General features: G+C 47.0%; 1 protein-coding gene and 1 pseudogene across 1 annotated transcript in view; one reads left to right on the top strand and one right to left on the bottom strand.

Annotated features, from left to right (window-relative positions):
• The window catches only part of SLC7A9 (solute carrier family 7 member 9), a 37,627-nt gene that overhangs the window by 890 nt on the left and 18,382 nt on the right, over window positions 1–18,355 (top strand). Inside the window, exons 2-9 of the mRNA XM_033844568.2 lie at window positions 4,131–4,244; window positions 5,731–5,878; window positions 6,155–6,397; window positions 6,832–6,957; window positions 7,190–7,289; window positions 8,050–8,094; window positions 8,582–8,705; window positions 9,564–9,667. Of these exons, the coding sequence (XP_033700459.1) occupies window positions 4,158–4,244; window positions 5,731–5,878; window positions 6,155–6,397; window positions 6,832–6,957; window positions 7,190–7,289; window positions 8,050–8,094; window positions 8,582–8,705; window positions 9,564–9,667 (977 nt within the window). The 5' untranslated portion in view covers window positions 4,131–4,157. The remainder of the gene's footprint in view (window positions 1–4,130; window positions 4,245–5,730; window positions 5,879–6,154; window positions 6,398–6,831; window positions 6,958–7,189; window positions 7,290–8,049; window positions 8,095–8,581; window positions 8,706–9,563; window positions 9,668–18,355) is intronic.
• LOC117309012 (NF-kappa-B-repressing factor pseudogene) lies at window positions 13,848–16,166 on the bottom strand (annotated as a pseudogene).

Genomic DNA, 18,355 nt, shown 5'->3' with positions numbered 1-18,355 from the left:
ATAGAAACTATAATAACCAATACATATAAAGAACACATACAACTCAACAGCCAAAAAAAAATCATCTAATTAAAAAATGGGCAGAGGTATCTGAATAGATATTTTTCCAAAGAAGATGATATACAGATTACTAACAGGTGCATGGAAAGATGCTCAACATCACTAATCATCAGGGAGATGCAAATCAAGATCACAGTATCAGCTCACACCTATCAGAATGGCTATTATCCAAAAGACTAGAAATAACAAGTGTTTGCAAGGATGTGGAAAAAAGGGAACCCTGTACATTGTTGGTGGGATGTAAACTGGTGCAGCCACTATGGAAAACGGTATGGAGATTAAAAACAGAACTATATGATCCAGAAATTCCACTTCTGGGTAAAAACGCAAACTTGAAAAGATATCTGCACCACCATGTTCATTGCTGTATTATTTATGACAGCCAAGATGTGTCCAACCTAAGTGTCCATTAATGGATGAATAGATGAAGATGTGATATATATACACATATATACATATATATAATACAATATTATTCAGCCATAAAAAGAAGGAAATCTTTCCATTTATGACAACATGGATGGACTTTAACAGCATTATGCTATGTGAAATAAGTCAGAGAAAAACAAAGATGAATGCTCTCACTTGAATGTATCAACAGGATCCCTCCCCCCAAAAAACCCCCAAAACCAAATAAACAGAAAAACAAACAAAAAACCCAAACAAACCCAACTCATGGATGTAGAGAACAGATTGGTGGTTGCCAGAGGTGAGGGGTGGGCAAAATGGGTGAAGGTGGTCAAAGGGTACAACTTCCAGTTCTAAAATGAATGTCTCAAGAGATGTGATGTACATCATGGTGACTATAGTTAATAATACTGTATTGTTGGAGACTTGCTAGGGAATAGATCTTTAAAGTTCTCGTCACAAGAAAAAGTATTTGTAACTGTGTGTGGTGACAGATATTAACTAGATTTATTGTGGTGATCATTTCACAGTATATACAAATATCGAATCATTGTACACCTGAAACTAATATGTCAATTATATCTAAAAAAAATGATGGACAATTCTAAGGTAGAATTGCACTATTCCAATAGCTCTTGGATATATATAGATATTGTTTCCCAGATAAGAGTTTTTAAATTGTGCTTTCCTTGCTAATTGTTTTACAGTCAGACTGTAAATCCTTGACATTTAAAGACTTTGCACATTCCACTGACTCTTTATGAGTTCTTTCAGTTGGGATTTTGGTAGGTAAGTGAACGCCTGTTATATGGCCTTTTGGGTCCCCCGCAAAGCTCTGAACTACTGTCAGCAGCAGAGGGAAGGAATATAAGATGAGTAAACTTAGGAACAGAAGAAAGTTTGAAAACTTGAAGCCAGGTCTGGGACAAGTTTTAAGTGGTAAAGGAAGAGCTGGCATCTGTCCTGAAGGTTTGACTCTGACCCTGACTCAGAGGATAAAAGCCAAGAGGCTGTGGGGATATGGATTTACACTGCCGGGCTGAACGTGTCTTTATAAACCGTTACAGGACCAGGGAACCAAATACGTACCAAATATAAGATGACAAAATGCAGATGGTGTTACCATCTTCAAACTGCAAGCATCTGTGCAATTGGAAAAAGCACAGTTTGAAAGTGAAGGTCGGGACTTCCCTGGCAGTCCAGTGGTTAAGACTCCATGCTTCCACTGCAGGGGCTTGGGTTCGATCCCTGGTCGGGGAACTAAGATCCCACATGCCACGTGGCTCAGCCAAAAGAAGAAAAAAGAAAGTGAAGGTCAAGAGCTTTAGCAGAAACTTAAGAAGCAATGGAGTTGTATGAAAAAAAAATAACATGAAACTTCCTAGGAAATTAACTGTGAGAGGGAGTTGACTGCAAGGAGGTAAAACTTCAGCCATGTGGTAGAAGAGCTGGATGCACAATGAACCAAAGGTCCTAAAGAATTGGGGGAAAAACTGTGAAGACACATCCACATTATTTTCCCTGAGGGGGGGAAAACCCTTATGATAATTGGTTGAACACTCACTCTGCTGGGGAAAAACAAAACAAGAAGAAACCACAGCTTCAAGAAAAGAAATGCGCACCAAGGGCCAAAAATGAACTGAAGTCGATTTCTGACCCTCAGCAAGGATCCTCATGCCCAGATGTTCCAAACTCAGCATTTGACAGAGGCCCAAGAAGCCCACGGGATCCTCTGCATTAACAGAATGCTGACGCTTAATGCATAACCTTCTGCAGTTCTCACAGTTCTGTGAAGGGGAGTGCCAGCACTAGCCCATTTTACAGATTCAGAACTCAGTTCTTGGAGAGAGGCTAAGTAACTCTGAGACCACGTGGCTGGTGTGGGCTCACAGGACCCTCCAACTCCCCACTACCGCCACCACCCCACCCTGCTTTCCTCAGTGGTTTCTGTTAGAATATCAGCCCTCTGGGGCAACCTTGACCCAGGGAGCCTTCTGTAGGGCTCTGCAAGTACAGATGGGCCAGACCTACCTCTGAGTGCTGCACTGTTGGCAAATGCTTAAGGGGTGCCTCAAGCAAGCCTGGGGGCAGGTCCTGCCTCCGTGCTCTGGAGAGACAGCCCGTGAACGAGCACTCTGCTCGGGCTCTGGCCACGGCCGACAAGAGGATCAGGTGCCCTGATGAGTAGGCATGGCCCCATCAAGGGGGGCAGGTAACAAACTTCTACATCAGGACCCTGACTCTGGGAAAGCAGAGGTCCCCCACATTCTCAGTAGGCTCTAAGAGATGACCCTGAGAAATCTGCCCTCCTCCCAGGTCTGCCTGTCCCAAAGTGCTCCCACGGTAAACCTCAGTGACTCACCAACTCTGTCCTGTGACCTTTGGTCTCATCTGGATATCTGGGATGCTGTTAAATCTACCCCAGTGCAAAACTGCCGGAGGAGATGGGCGATAAGCAGCAGTGCTTCAGGCTGGGCTCTTCCGTCCCAGATGCGGTCTCAGCAGGGGCCGGACAAGCTTGGTCAGAACCAGTGGGAGGCAGACAGGCCAAGGACCTTGGAGGAAATTCCTCAGTGGAGGGGGGAAAGGGCTGCCCCCAACCTGTGAGTTAGGAGTGCAGCCACTGTTGGTGCCGCCTGCCTGGAGTTGTAAATAGAACCTATTAAGATAATAAAAGAGTGGGTTCCAAAGTTTATCTCCTCTGGTTCCAGTCTTTAGAGAGATTTCTCCTTATAGGATGTAGCTGATCTGGGGGGAATCTGGTTAATTTTAAAACAAACTGGTCTGGACACAAATGAGCAAAATAAAAACAGTTTGGAGAGAAACTGGCTGCTCGACCCTCCCTTTTTTGTGTGGTGTATCCAAGCTTCGTTGCTTAAAAAAAAAAAGGTGTTTAATAATTACCTTTATTGACCTCTGTACCTTGTGGCTTCCTTCTCTCCTGGGCACGAGACATGGCCATTCCTAGGGCACTACTGTGCAGAGGAAGGTGGTCAGCTGCCCTGGGCAGGTCCCTGGGCTCCTCGAGGTCAAGGAGAAGGTAAGGCCACCAGGTGATGGGAAGGCTGGCTGATCCCCTGGCCAGGGACCCGAGAGGGACTTCATCTGGAGAAAGGGAACAGGGAATGAGCACTAAGTAGTTCAGCCTTGAACGGATTTCCCTCAGCAACGTTCCTGGCATCACTCAATGAAAAACTGTCTATACCGTGGATCTATTGTGTGAGGTGCCTTAATTACTTGGGGAGTAATTATGAGAAAAGCCTTCCTTCTTCAGACTTGACTCCACTAAGGATATTCCAGTATGTTTTTAAATATTTCTTTTTAAAAGCCTTTGAAAAAATGAGGTTGGGCTGTAGAATGACTTCCAGGCGTGTCACTGCTGAGGGTTCGGGCACATAGGACAGGTGAGGGGGCACGGGGGTACCAGAGTAGTTTAGAAAAGAGCTTGGAACCCCAGTTGCCCAGGCTCTGAACGTCAGTCAAAATTTTGCTGGGACTGAGCAAATTATCCCTAAGGAGTCGACAGCTGCATTTCCCCCAAACTGTAGCTAATCATCTGCTCATAGAATCCGTTCCCACAACCCAGGTGCGACAGCTGAGCCCCCATTTGCATCTTGTCCGATAGAGCATTTGCTGAGTGAACACCCGTGTCCTCCTTGCAGCCTCCTAGAATTGGCAGCGGGTAGAAAATGGAAGAGACAAGCCTGAGAAAAAGGAGAGAGGATGAGAAGTCGATCCAGAGCATCGAACACAAGACCACAAATCTCCAAAAGGAGGTAAGGCCGTCCTTAGGGGCAGGCCCTTCCCAGGTCCAGCCACGGGGTGCACGGCCAAGTCCCCCCACCCCATCTCTGATCGAACAGTTCCTTGTACTCACCTCTTTCTCTCTCGCCAGTGAACTCAGCATATTCTTGTGAGGTTAATACATGTGTGCTTCTGCGTGCTGGGTAAGCACCCGGAGGGGTGGCTGTTTGCTCAGACCAGTGGCCTTTTCCGGGATGGTCAGAGAGGACTTCTGATGTGGAGTCCCCTCTACAGCACCTTCACCAAATGTTGGTCCCTCTTATGTTTGAATACCTCCAGTGATAGGGAAATCCTATTCCTTCTTTTTGTTTAACATCTTTATTGGAGTATAATTGCTTTACAATGGCGTGTTAGTTTCTGCTTTATAACAAAGTGAATCGGCTATACATATACACATATCCCCATATCTCCTCCCTCTTGCGTCTCCCTCCCGCCCTCCCTATCCCACCCCTCTAGGTGGTCACAAAGCACGGAGCTGATCTCCCTGTGCTATGCGGCTGCTTCCCACTAGCTATCCATTTTACATTTGGTCCTTTATATAAGGACATGGGGAGGGGGAAGGGTAAGTTGGGACAAAGTGAGAGAGCGGCATGGACTTATATATACTGAATCAGACTATTTTATTCCTTTAAATTTTTTTTCTTGATTCACGTATGATTTACATAGAGTGAAATGCACATCTCTTCAGTGTTCAGTTTGAAGTGTTTGACAAACTGGTCGCCCCAGAAAGTTCCCTCTTGCCCCTTTCCAGGAGGGCCCCACCCCCCGAGTTCTGTCTCTGCAGAGTAATTTTCCCTGTTGTGGAACTTCATAGGACGGAATCATACAGGGTGTGTCTGAGCAGGGTCTCGTTGGTAGGAAGCTCATATTCTACAGAATGGCATGAGAGGAAGCTCACAGCCCCCTGGAGACCTTGCTGCTCACCCCCTCACCCCCACTCCCCTGGCCAGGAGCCCCAAACCCTGACTTCACTCTTTGTCTGGGGGGAGAAGCTCCGTTCTGCTATGCCCACCTAAGAGGTGGGTCCCAAGGGCCTTTCCTATTGGTGATTGATTGTCAAATCAGCCTTTATTTACCATCCGGGCACCTTTGTCAAGGGTGGTAAGGGTTGGCGCATGGAACCTCGGCCGGGCCTATGAACCGTACTGGATGTGAACCCTGGGCAGTAACGGAATCTTTCTGTTCCTCTATTTTTTCCTCTGTAAAATGGGTACGATAATGGCATACCCGACTCATGAAGCTGTTGTGAGGATTAATTGACTTACAAGCGAAGCCCCAGGAGCAGCTCCCTGGTGCTCCCCCTGCAACAGCACAGGGTGAAGGTGCCTGGGACACTGGGGGCTGCCCTGGCCACACCCAGAGTGGGAGGGAGGAAGGGAGGAAGAGGGCTGCGTCTGGGCCTCTTGAGCCCCACTGGGTGGCAGCACTAACTCTCCTCTCCCCTTCTCCACACCCGAGCTGGGCCTGTTCAGCGGCATCTGCATCATCGTGGGCACCATCATCGGCTCCGGGATCTTCATTTCCCCCAAGTCTGTGCTCAGCAACATGGAAGCCGTGGGACCCTGTCTCATCGTCTGGGCGGCTTGTGGGATTCTTGCGACACTGGGTAACAAAGATGCCCCGCCCTGAACACCTTCTGTTGAGTGTGGGGCTGCTACTGGAGCTCTGTCTGTGCCTGGTCTCGCTGCTGCCTGGATCCCCTTCAATGCTTGTGCACAGACAGGTGTCAATCGGGCTTCACAGAATGTCCAATGGCCAGAGTTCAGGAGGAGAGGCACCGTGATGGGCTCCGGGAGCATGTCCCCCACGGGGGAGAGGGGTTCCCTCGACCAGGGCAATGCCTCACGAGGGGCCCGGGGCCCCCTTCCTCTCTGTATTCCAGGTGCTCTGTGCTTTGCGGAGCTTGGCACGATGATCACCAAGTCGGGGGGCGAGTACCCTTACCTGATGGAAGCCTTTGGCCCCATTCCTGCCTATCTCTTTTCCTGGACCAGCCTGTTCGTCATAAAGCCCTCGTCCTTTGCCATCATCTGTCTCAGCTTCTCTGAGTACGTTTCTGCGCCCTTCTACTCAGGCTGCAACCCTCCTCAAGTTGTCATTAAACTCCTGGCTGCCGCTGCCATCTGTGAGTACGTGTGTGAAACACTGGGCAGGGGTCAGAAGAGACCCGGCACGGATGGTGTGGGGAGACTCGGCTCCTGCACAGCCAGAAAGAGGCCGAGTGGGCCTGGAGGTGCTGGTGAGGAGCAGGGCCAGGTCTAGTCTTGGGCCCAAGCCTGATGCCCTTGGCCATCCAGTCCCTGCTCTGCGGGGCCATCGGAGCTGTCAGGGACGGCTGGCAGCAGGCTGTCCCACAGGGGCCCGGCTGCTTCTCCATTGCTCTTGTGGGGAGGCAGCCCGGCTGGATTTCAAAGGTGCATTTGAGGGATGTGGCGGTGGAGAGGGGAGGCTGGAGGGGTGGGCCTGGGAGTGGAAAGGAGACTCTTTCCAGGGCCTTAAGAAAGGAGGGAGATGTTGAGCCCACAGACACAGAATGTTGCCCGCCTCTGACTTCCCCAGTGCTCATCACCACGGTGAACGCGCTGAGCGTGCGGCTGGGGAGCTACGTCCAGAACGTGTTCACAGCGACCAAGATGGTGATCGTGGTCGTCATCATCATCAGCGGAATTGTCCTCCTGGCCCAAGGTGACCTGTGGCTGGAGGGGAGTGTGATGCCACACAGCACAGACCATTTGGAAGTCTTGCTCCTAAGCGTACCCTTAAGGCAGGAATTCACCAGAAACAATCTTTCATTTCCCGGTTTTTCAGCGTGTGTTTAATCACCTGAGGTCATTAGCCATCCCCTGCCTTCCCAGGTGATGCAAAGTCCCAGGCTGGTCAGCTGACACCCGCTTTTCACCGTCTGGCTTAATTACAGGAAATACGAGGAATTTTGAAAATTCTTTTGAGGGCACAAAGCTGTCTCTGGGAGCCATCGGTCTGGCGTTTTATAACGGACTCTGGGCGTATGATGGATGGTAAGATGGTACACGTCTGGCTGTGGGTTTCTTTAGGCTATTTTACTGAAACCCTGTGGAAAGCAACAACTTCTCCTTTGGGGGGTTTGGTGGGAGCCTGACATTTACCTTTGCATCTCCCTTTCGTGAAGCACCCCACCCTTCACGCTTCTGTTCTCCTCGGACCCCAGAGACATTGAGGCCCCTGCCCCTTTCCCATTCGCTCACAAGCCAGCAGCCCTTGACACAGTGTCCCGTGAGCCCGCAGTGGTGGGACCCTGTGCCAGAAGCTTCACCAGACACACACAGGCTCAGCCGGATTGGAGGCAGCGAGGGCTGCTAGGCACTGGACAAGGCAGATATTCAGTAGCACTTGCAAACACTAGGTTTAGTCGATGAGATTCTGTTTGTGTCCAGTGGCCATCCGGGACACTGGTCTTTCCCTCATGCAAAGCATCTGCAGGCTCCATTCCCTTTTCAGAAGAAGAATCTTCCATGTGTTTTCAAAGCACACTGGGGACTCATTGCTCCCAATAATTGTTGAAAATTCACACGATTCCCATGGAGGGCAAAGACCTACCAACTGAAAGATGTGCAGATCTCAGTAGTCCCACCACCACCAGGGCTCTCTGCGAAAGAAACTGCCCCGAAATTCCTACAGGGGGAATTTTCTCTGTGATGGAGTAGCTTAAATGAGACCTACATTTATTATTTTGTGTTTCATAATCTTAGCAAAGAAAGTCAAAGTTATGTTACTCACGGTACTTTTTTTCCCCTCTAGGAATCAACTCAACTATATTACAGAAGAACTCAGAAACCCTTTCAGGTAAGAAAGCTGAGTCAGGGCAGGAGACAGTGGACAGGTGAGGGTATTTCTCTCCCCCAACCATAAAGTGGAGCTGCTCCCCCGTCATCACCCACCACCCCCTTCCACGCAGAGGATGGTTTCCTCATTTACACCCGTTAGAGCTTGGTTTTGTTTGGGGCAGTAGAATGGTTGCTAAGGGGAAGGAAGAACTCTAGCTTATTTTGCTTTATAACCAATTCAATTTTACTGCCCTGGAGTCTGAGAGAGGGAGAGTTCTTTCTCATTTGAAAATGTCACATGTCCCCACTGGGGCTCTGCTGTCCCACAAGCCCCCTGCTTCTGGGTGGGCCTCAGGAAGGGCAGCTGTGACCCCAGCCCACCCCAGGAGCAGGTGGACGGCTGGCCGGGGCGGGTGGAAGAAAGGAGTAGATGAGGACAACAACCTTGTGAGTCTCTAACAGGATGCTCTGGTCTGACTGGGTCCCTGGGTCCCTGCCCCTCCCAGAAACCTGCCCCTGGCCATCATCATCGGGATCCCGCTGGTGACAGGGTGCTACATCCTCATGAACGTGTCCTACTTCACTGTGATGACAGCCACCGAGCTCCTGCAGTCCCAGGCTGTGGCCGTGGTGAGTGCCCAGGGTCTCTGCGGGAGGGTGCCTGGTGTGTGGGAAGGGGACAGGCAAGGGATAAGTGCTCAAGTTGAAAGGCCCTTACCACGGGGGAGGGAAATAATCGTCTAGGAGACCAGACACAGAGAGGGTGAGAGGTTAGGGCAGTCCCAGCGACCCAGCTGAGGTTCCAGGCTGCCAGCAGGTGGCAGGTCCTGCTTTCCCAGCACACCCCCCCCCCCGCGCCCCCCCCCCTCCCCCGCACCGGGGAAGGCACAGAGTGTAGCTGCAGCAGGGTTGGACTTCACCAGGGTTGGGGCTTTGACAGGCAAGTGTAGGGGAGAGAAAGAGCAAAGGAGTCATTAAAAGAGGGAGTTATAATAATGGACTGTGGAATTCAAGCTGGGGGAGGAGGGAAGAGGACAGAGGGATGGGTGTGAGGGACAGGTGGAAAGGTGGGTGGGGTCCACGTGCTGGAGGAGGCCTTCGGAGCTGGAGCGGGACAGGAAATGAAACTAAAAACAGGCAATGATGTGACAAGGATGGGGAGCGTGGAGAGACGCAGCTTGTTGACGGGCCACTGACCGGAGAATAGGCGGCTCAGAGGGGAGGGAGACCAGGTCATTCCGAGGGAGGGAGAGGCAGGGGCGGCAGAGGTTGCTGAAACACTGCGAATTATGCCAGGAAGAGGTGGAGAAGAGATGTCCATCACCATCCGCAGAGGAGGTCGTTTCCTCCCGACGGGCGCTCCACTGTGCCTCCCGGAGGTGTCCGGGAGCCCAGCTCAGCGGGGCCGCTGGGAGGGCACAGCAGCTTGCGGGGCCGGTGGCTCCTGGGGGCGCGCACGGTCTCAGGACGCACCCACTTCTCTCGCAGACGTTTGGTGACCGCGTCCTCTACCCTGCCTCGTGGGTCGTTCCACTCTTCGTGGCGTTTTCAACCCTCGGCGCCGCTAACGGGACGTGCTTTACGGCGGGCAGGTAGGGCCGGGCCCCCACCCCGGGGCGGAGCGCGCACAGGGCGGCGCCAGGCCTGAGTTGGGGTGATGGAGCCGAAAGCGTGCGCGGACCGGCGCGTTGCGCGGGCCTCCGGGCCCCGAGCGAGGGAGCGAGGGAGCGGGGACAGTGCTGCCCGCCCCAGCGCAAGGCGGGGCTTCGCGACCCGGGTGAGCGAGGTTGACCCGTGGGACTTTTTACCGAATGAGCTTTCTTGAACATCTTCTCAGGTTAATAGATACACAGTCTAGATCAGGGATTGGTAAACTTAAAGGGCAGATAGTGAAGGTTTTAGGCTTGCAGCCCGTATAAACCTGTCATGTTCTGTCTTTGCAGTAGAAAGGCCAAAAGCTGTGATTACGGTCCACTAAAACTTTATTTACATAAACAGGCAGTTTTCCAGCCCCTGCCGAGCCTCTGGACCCTATCCGGTGTAGAGACGGTTGCTTTGGAATCCCCTTTACGATGGAGCATAGTTTCACATCACCTCCACTCACGGGCTAGTTGGGGGTGGTTTTTATAAACACTGCGACAGGGGACATTCGTGAACACGTCTTTGCCCGGCTGTCCAGCGTTCTGAGTGGATAGAGTTCTGAGAGTGAAATTGCCAAACGTTAAGCACGTAGACGCTTTAAAAAAAGAGAGAAATACATGCCACAAAATCATTCCTTAGAGCTTCACCTAATGCATAGCTCAATTCGGAGAGGACCGCCATTTTGAAGTATTGATTCTTCCAATCTACGGGCATGGACTAGCTCCCCATTTATTTAGGTCTTCTTTAATTTTTTTCAAAAAAATATTGTTTTGAGTAACAGCTTTCAGTATACAGTATACAAATTCTTGCACATATTTTGTCAGATTTACTCTGAAATATTTCTTCATGCTATTGTAAATGGTATTTTCAAAAATGTAAACATTTTCAGTTTCTGATGGTTTGTTGCAGGTATATAGAAACACATTTTAAACAGCTCTACTGAGGAATAAATGCCATAAAGCTCACTTTGTAATTCGACAATTCAGTGATTTTAGTAAATTTACAAGCTGTGCAAACATCATCACAATCCAATTCTAGAACATTTTCATCATTCCGAAAAGTTCCCTCATGCCTAGTATAGTTAATCCCCTTCCCACCTCCAGGTCTAGGCAACTACTGATCTGCTTCTGACTTTTCTCTGACTTTGCTTTTCCTAGACATTTCATGTAAATGGAACGATACAGTATGACACTTGCATCTGGCTTCTTTCACTTAGCATATTATTTTTGAGGTTCCTCTGTGTCCTAGCAGGTATCAGTTCATTCATTTTAATTGCTGAATAGTACTCCATTTTATAGATGTATATTTCATTTACCCATTCACCAGCTGATGGACGTTTGGATTGTTTCCAGTTTGGGCTATTGTGAGTAATGCTGCTGTGAGCATTCATGTACATATATGTCTCTCTCTTTTTTTTTAATGTTTAAGGGTGCTTTTATGGACATATACTCTTTTCACACAAATTCGATCGTGCATTGCATTTTGGTCTGCGATTTGCATCTTCCTTGAATTAGCGATATATCATGAACATCCTTCCAGGTCCTCACATGTAGATCTTTTGCCTAGCAGATTCAAAAAAAAGTTGTCTAACATCAGTAATATCCAGGGAGACTGAGGAAAAAGATGCTCTCATCCACTGTTTATAGGGGATAAAAGCTTACATTTTGAAGGAAGAGAATGATGTACTCTCTGTTCTGAGGGAAAAAGGAAGGTCCATTACAGGGCATTTTCTCTAGTAGCAGCGGATTCTGTCACTAACACCATGTCCTCTCTCGTGAAAGAGTTGAATTCCGGTGAGTCCCTGGTTCCCTCTCATTTGTCTGCTCATTGCAGAAGGACCCGTAACGTATGTTAGAGATCTCTGAAAAGGCTTTTCTAGCACAAATCCATGCCCGGAAACCCGGGTACCTTCACAGTGGACCTACCCCAAGTGCCGTGCGTGGCGACGTGTAAGTATCTTCTGCTTGGGGGTATTTTCTCAGTAACAGAACACTTTTAATGCTACAGAAACAGAGTTGCCCTGAGTGCAGGCCTGGAGGACGCTCTTTCTTTGCAAGTTCTATGGCCTGTCCGCGGAAGGAAATTAGTCCGGATGAAGCTCCAGGGTGTCTCTGGGAACTCTGAGGGATGGCATTCCTACTCGTATCTCATTTGGTTCTGCTGCTAGTGATGGAGGGTCTCCTGCAGAGGTGGGGAGTGGCTGTGGCTCACCGCAGGGACAAGAGCACTGGCAGCAGAAGTTCTGGGAAGTGCTCCTTGGCGTGAGCCCTCCCGGAGTCTGCCATTAGCCCCACCAAAGAGCCTGTCCATATATGTCTTTGTGTGGACATAAATGCTTTCATTTCTCTGGGGTAGATTCCTAGGGATAGAATTGCTGGGTCATATAGTAACTTTGTGATTAACTTTTAAAGAAACTGCTTAACTCTTTTCTAAGTGGTTGCTCCATTTTAATTTCTGTAAACAGTGCATGAGAGTTCCAGTTTCTCTACATTCTCACCAACACTTGTATTTGTCTTTTGCTTAAAGTTATTCCACTGGGTATTAGTATGACACTGTGTTTTTTTGTTTTAATTAATTATTTTTGGCTGCGTTGGGTCTTTGTTGCTGCATGCGGGCTTTTCTGTAGTCGCAGTGAGTGGGGGCTACTCATCGTTGCAGTGCGCGGGCTTCTCATTGCGGTGGCTTCTCTTGTTGCGGAGCATGGGCTCTAGAGCGCAGGCTCAGTAGTTGTGGCTCATGGGCTTAGTTGCTCCGTGGCATGTGGGATCTTCCTGGACCACGGCTCAAACCCATGTCCCCTGCATTGGCAGGCAGATTCTTAACCACTGCGCCACCAGGGAACCCCTGTCATTGTGGTTTTAATTTGCATTTCCCTAATGACTAATGATACTGAGCATCTTTTTGTGTGCTTATTAGCTATTCGTATATCTTCTGGTGAAATATCTATTCAAATCTTTTGTCCATTTAAAATATTGGGCTTCCTTTTATCTTCTTATTGAGTTGTACATGTTCATCATATATTCTAGATACATCCTTTATCAGGTATCTGATTTGCACGTGTTTTCTCCCAGTCTGTGCCTTGTATTCTCTTTTTTTTTTTTTTTTTTTTTTTGATCAACTTTGGCTCCTTTTTATTCAGGAAGCATACACTAATCCTTTTTATACAGTTTTTTTTACATTCCAGAAATAAGCGAAAATAGCAGTTTTAAATAGGTTACAAAGTTGGCTTTGGGGGTTAAATAAGCTTTTTGAGAGAGGGACCAGCCCGCTAACCTTTTCATCAAAGCACCAATGTATCTTCAGTCTTTTACCAAGCTCCACCACAGCTGTGGCCACCTTGGATGTGCTATACACCCAAATCATGTGAAAGCTATGGCGGAGAGTTGCTGCGAGTCTCTCTGCAAGGCACCAAGAACAGACAGTTCCAGCTTCCTTTCTTCAGACTGAATCAAAGTTTTGGGAACTTTTCAATTGCTCTCTCAAGTAGTGCTCTCTCAGCATGAAGACTAGAATTTGTTAACACTCATATATCACAAGATACAGTATATCACTTCCAATATTCTGGAAACCACATGGTAGAAGTTATAAATAAATGAACACTAAAATTACTTTAACAAAGTTTTACATCATTTAGTTGGTAAGGACATTTACACGTACAGCACAATTTACTATTAAACCTTCTATAACTGGCTTCACATAAAGATGAAAATAGATAATACAAAATGACCTGACATCTTCAGTTAAGTCTGGAATTAAGACTGTAGTTTTATTGTAGTCAATATCAACTTTACATATTGTTGCAAATTGCTGTGCTATGCCCTTTAAAATGGGAATTTCTTTCTTGGGGTGAAATTCCATTTGGATATGTGTTCTTACTTTGTACGAACTACGAAAATCTGAGGGACACAGCAATATCAAAGACACAAACAGTAACCGCACGATATTATCTGCTGGATTAAGCTAATACAAGTGGACAGAATTCTTCAAGTTCCAATATCTAATAAAGCACTCTATGAAATGAACAAGGTGAAACATCTTAAGAATGAATATACTCTGCAACCAGAACATGCAGCATTTCTTTAATCCACGAATCTGCCTCATTAGGCATTTACGAAATAAATTAGTAAGATCTCAATTCGCTTGAGGCATCACAAGCTCGTAACGCCCCACTTGGCCTTCCTGTTTGAGCTGGTCTAGTAAATCCTCCTTCCGTCTTTTTCTGCCTACCACCAGGTACCTATCATGGGCCACCGCATGAGACTTACTCTTAAGACCATACTTCTGCGCAATCTGATGTATTTGCTTCCGCTCATCATTAGTCAGCTCTGTAGAGAAGGTTAAATCCGTGTGGCTCTCCGAGAGGGCGTAGTTTCTGATGATCTGTTCAATATCTCCCTTGGCAATTTTATTTACCCTCCCTACATCAAGACCAAGCCCTGCCCGCTTATGCTGCTCTTTGACAGAGATTGGCTCCCGAATGCCCTCACCAGATTTACCTAAACCCCCACCCGTCCAACCCATCTTTCTCAGCAGCTGATTTCCAATGTTATCTTCTTTGATTTGTTGTTTGTAAGCCTCCTCTGCTGAGCGACCCTGAATTTCATTTCTTGAAATCACATCTTCAATAGCTCCTTTCTTCAAGTTGTTAATGACAGTCGGCTGGGTCTTTTTGAGGGTTTTCACAGCTTCCCCAGCAGCTTCATATTTGACAGTTTTCTTCACTCCAACTGCTTCTGCAATGACTTCACTCTCTAGAATCACCTTGCATTTCCATCGGAGTCCTGTCATTCTTTCATAGACGTATTCAACTGTCATTCGATTAAACTGAGCTGTGTCGTTGAGCGTGCACACAGGATTTGAAGAATTCTCATAAACTACAAGATCCTTTATATCTTTCTTCTTCCCAGATCCCCTGGGTGAAGAGCCTGTTTGGCATTGTGAACTTTTGACAGATGGGTAAGTGGGTTGTGTTTTCTGAAGGATTTTCAAAGCCTCAGCAGCAGCTGCATGTTTACTTGTTTTTTTGGTTCCATAACCTTCAGCTAAGCAGTGATCTTGCAAAAACACTCGACAACGCCATGTACAATTTGGCATCATCTCATATTTGTATTCAACAGACATTTTGTTGTATGAGGCAGAATTGTTAAGGATACCAATCGCATCATTTGCATTTTCTATAAGGATAAAATTGGTCCAGTGTTTGGCAGAAGCATTAAAAATCGGCTGCCTGGAAGCCTCTTTAGCCAGCACCACCAGCTCTTCTGGTCGTTTCAGAGCTGGAGGGAATTCATATGAAGGCATGCCAATCTGACACACCACAAGGTCCTCTCCAATCGTGTGCTTGAATTTCCGTCGGACAACCCTAACTTCAATACGTTTCTGCAAGAGTTCTACAGCTAGCTCAGTAGCTCGATCCCTGGAACCATTCTTGCTGCCAGCATAACCTGTAGTTAAGTAGATATTTTGGCATCTAACTTCACAAGCATAACCATCTGTTAGAAGTTTTTTATTTGGGGGGATGTCAGCAGGAGGGATTTCTTTTAAAGGAGTGTATATATATTCAGGATTTGTCTTACATGCCTGAATACAACGAGTTAACATATATGTGTAATTAATTTTATCAGATCCAGAAGTCATCTCTGGACTAGAAACGTTCTTCCAGATAGTTGCTGTTAATTTTTCAATAAAATACTGCTTCTCGGCTACCACTGACTCAGGAAATGTCTGTGACGGTGAAGGCTCAGGAGCTGACTGGCAGTTTGCCTGCTGTGATGTGCTGCTGGGGGCAGGGTTCCCACTGTCAAAATACATGTTGGCTGTTACAGGCTGGTCTTTTGTGAAAATAAATCCTGATGAATCACAATACTGAGAATTTCCACCTTGTATACTGAAAGAGTTCTGAGTATAATCTTGGTAGATGTCTCTTGGCATGCTGGCAAAATGTGTTTGTTCATTTACCTCTTTTGCTGGAGGGCCATAAGGATCTTCCTGTCTGTCTTCTTTTGAACTACTAGCTACAAAATGTACAGGCTCAAAACGAGGTCTCACATGGAATTTGGAACCGGCTTGCTTTTCAGGAGGATTTTGACCATCACATGTTGAGAGGTGACGTTTTTGACCTTTGGAAGGTTTGGACAGCATCAGATCATATGAAGGCATCTCCCCCATATCCATACCTTCAGCCATTTGGAGAATTTTTTCCATCAAGCGTGGGCTGTACCTGCAGCCCAGGAAAACGTGGTTGGTCCAGGCAGCGGAGAGCGCGAGGAGCTGGTCTAGGGCAGCGCCGGGATAGCTGTGCAGGTGTCGACAGATGAAGCTGCGCCGCAGAGCCCACTGCCGGTCACTTTCGTGGCTATAGCGCCACTGCTCCAGCACTGGCTCGGGCGGGGGCGGGGGCGGTGGCGGCGACAGGAAGTCGCCCCCCAACAGCAGACGTATGCCAGCCATCTTCTCTGCCCCCAAGCAGGGACCCCAGGGATGAAGCAGACTCGCTACCAGGAGAGAGCGGGAGCGGAGGTCGGTGGGAGGGGCCGGGTGAGGAGGGGCGCACCGAGGCGCGAAGACCAACTCCCAGGGGACTGGAGTGCTTGCGTGACGGGCGACCGCTGAAGCAGCGAGCACGAGCTTGCGTCCCCGGCAACCCGGGAGCACGCCCGTTGCATTCCTCCAACTCGTGGAGGTGCAGGAGAAGGGCACCCGCCGCAGTCACACGCGCGCCCGGGAGGCCGAGCCAGGCCCCACGCTCCGCACCTCCGGCTACCCGCAGACTCACGCACTGCACTGGGAAGGAAAAAAAAAAAAGACACCGGCACGCTTTGCTCCCCTTCCTCTAGTCTACCTACCCGCGTGCAGCCCCGAGGTTATGAGCTATTCTCATTTTCTTAGTGGTATTTTTGAACACCAAAGCTTTTAACTTTGACAAAGGGCAGTTTATCAGGTTTTTTTTTTTTTCATGTGTCATGCTTTCGTTGTCATATCTGAGAACCTTTGCCCAACGCAAGGTCACAAAGATTTTCTCTTCTGTTTTATCTTAAATGTTTATTAGGTTTAGCTCTTACATTTAGGTATACGATCCATTTTGAGTTAACTTTGTATAGTTATGTACCTGTGCAGCTTGGGGGTTGGCCAGGGGCTTGTGCTACATTGAATTATGTTGGATATCATTTTTATGAGGTCAAATCTAAGATTTTTGCTTACTGGTTTTTGAGTTTTCTAGCTCACATAAACAGACCTTCCTCTCTTCTTTCAAGAATGCCCACCTATGTTTTCTTCTAGCATTTTACTTTAGCTCTTTGACCAATCTAGAAAGCGTCTTGACGTGAGGCATAAATCTCACTTTTTTTCCCCAAACATTTACCTATTGTCCACCCTTTCTCCGACTGGTTTGAAATCCAGCATTATCATTCCAATGTACTTGATTCACTTTGTTTCACTGCTAAATATTTTCCTGTGCTATTATCTTACTTATTACATGTTTCACAGCTTCAGTAATGGAAAATCTGGTAGGACTGGTGCTCCCACATCAGACTTCTCCTTGCCTGTTTAGCATTCCAGATGCACTTACAGTAATTTTGTCCAGTTCCGAAAAGTCGTGCTTGCATCTTCAGTGCATGGAATTTATATATTGATTTGTGGAGAACTGATGGAATTTAAAGAGTGAATTCACAGCATCATCTTGAGTCTAAGTCTCCCCTCCATCTAGCAGTCCCTTTCCTCCCAGTTTCACTGACTTGTTCTGGGAATTAATACTATGTTTATATCTTTTCAAAGTTCAAAAAGTAGTTTTTAAAAATGAGTCTTTTGGGCCTGTGTATTCCTGACTTCTAATGTTATTGTATTGTACTCAGAGAGTGTGATCTTTACAATATTACTGCTTCAGAAGTTTTAAGATTTCCCTTGTGGCTTACTGCCATTTTTATAAGTGTTCCCATGGTCTTGAAAATAATGTGTATTCTACTAACTTCTAGGTTTTTATGTTATCATTAAGTTTGTACCTTGACTGTTCAAATCTTATGCTCTCACAGTGGTTTTGTCAAGCTTTGCCTCCTGTGTTTCATGGGCTCCTGTTTTTTTTAAATTTATTGAGGTATAGTTGATTTATAATATTATATGTCCCACGGGTAAAAGTCCCAGATGTACAACATAGTAATTAATTCACAATATTTTTTAAAGATTATACTCCATTTATAGTTATTATAAAATATTGGCTATATTCCCTGTGCTGTACAGTAAGTATATCCTTGTAGCTTATTTTATACATTGTAGTCTGTACCTCTTAAACCCCTCCCCACTTTCCTCTCCCCACTGGTAACCACTAATTTGTTCTCTATATCTGTGAGTCTGTTTCTCTATATTTGTGAGTCTGTTTCTTTAAATTCACTAGTTTGTTTTATTTTTTAGATTCCACATATAAGTGACAACGTACAGTATTTGTCTTTCTCTGTATGACTTATTTCACTAGGCATAATACCTACCCTCCAGCTATATCCACATTATTGCAAATAGAAAAATTTCATTCTTTATTATGGCTGAGTAGTATTCCATTGTGTATGTGTGTGTGTGTGTGTGTGTGTGTGTGTGTGTGTGTGTGTGTGTATCATACCTTCTTTATCTGTTCATCTGTTTATGGACACTTA

Source organism: Tursiops truncatus, chromosome 19, assembly GCF_011762595.2.
Source record: "Tursiops truncatus isolate mTurTru1 chromosome 19, mTurTru1.mat.Y, whole genome shotgun sequence".
NCBI lineage: Eukaryota > Metazoa > Chordata > Mammalia > Artiodactyla > Delphinidae > Tursiops > Tursiops truncatus.
The sequence above is the reverse complement of the archived record's forward strand: the minus strand, read 5'-3'. Positions and strand labels throughout refer to the sequence as shown.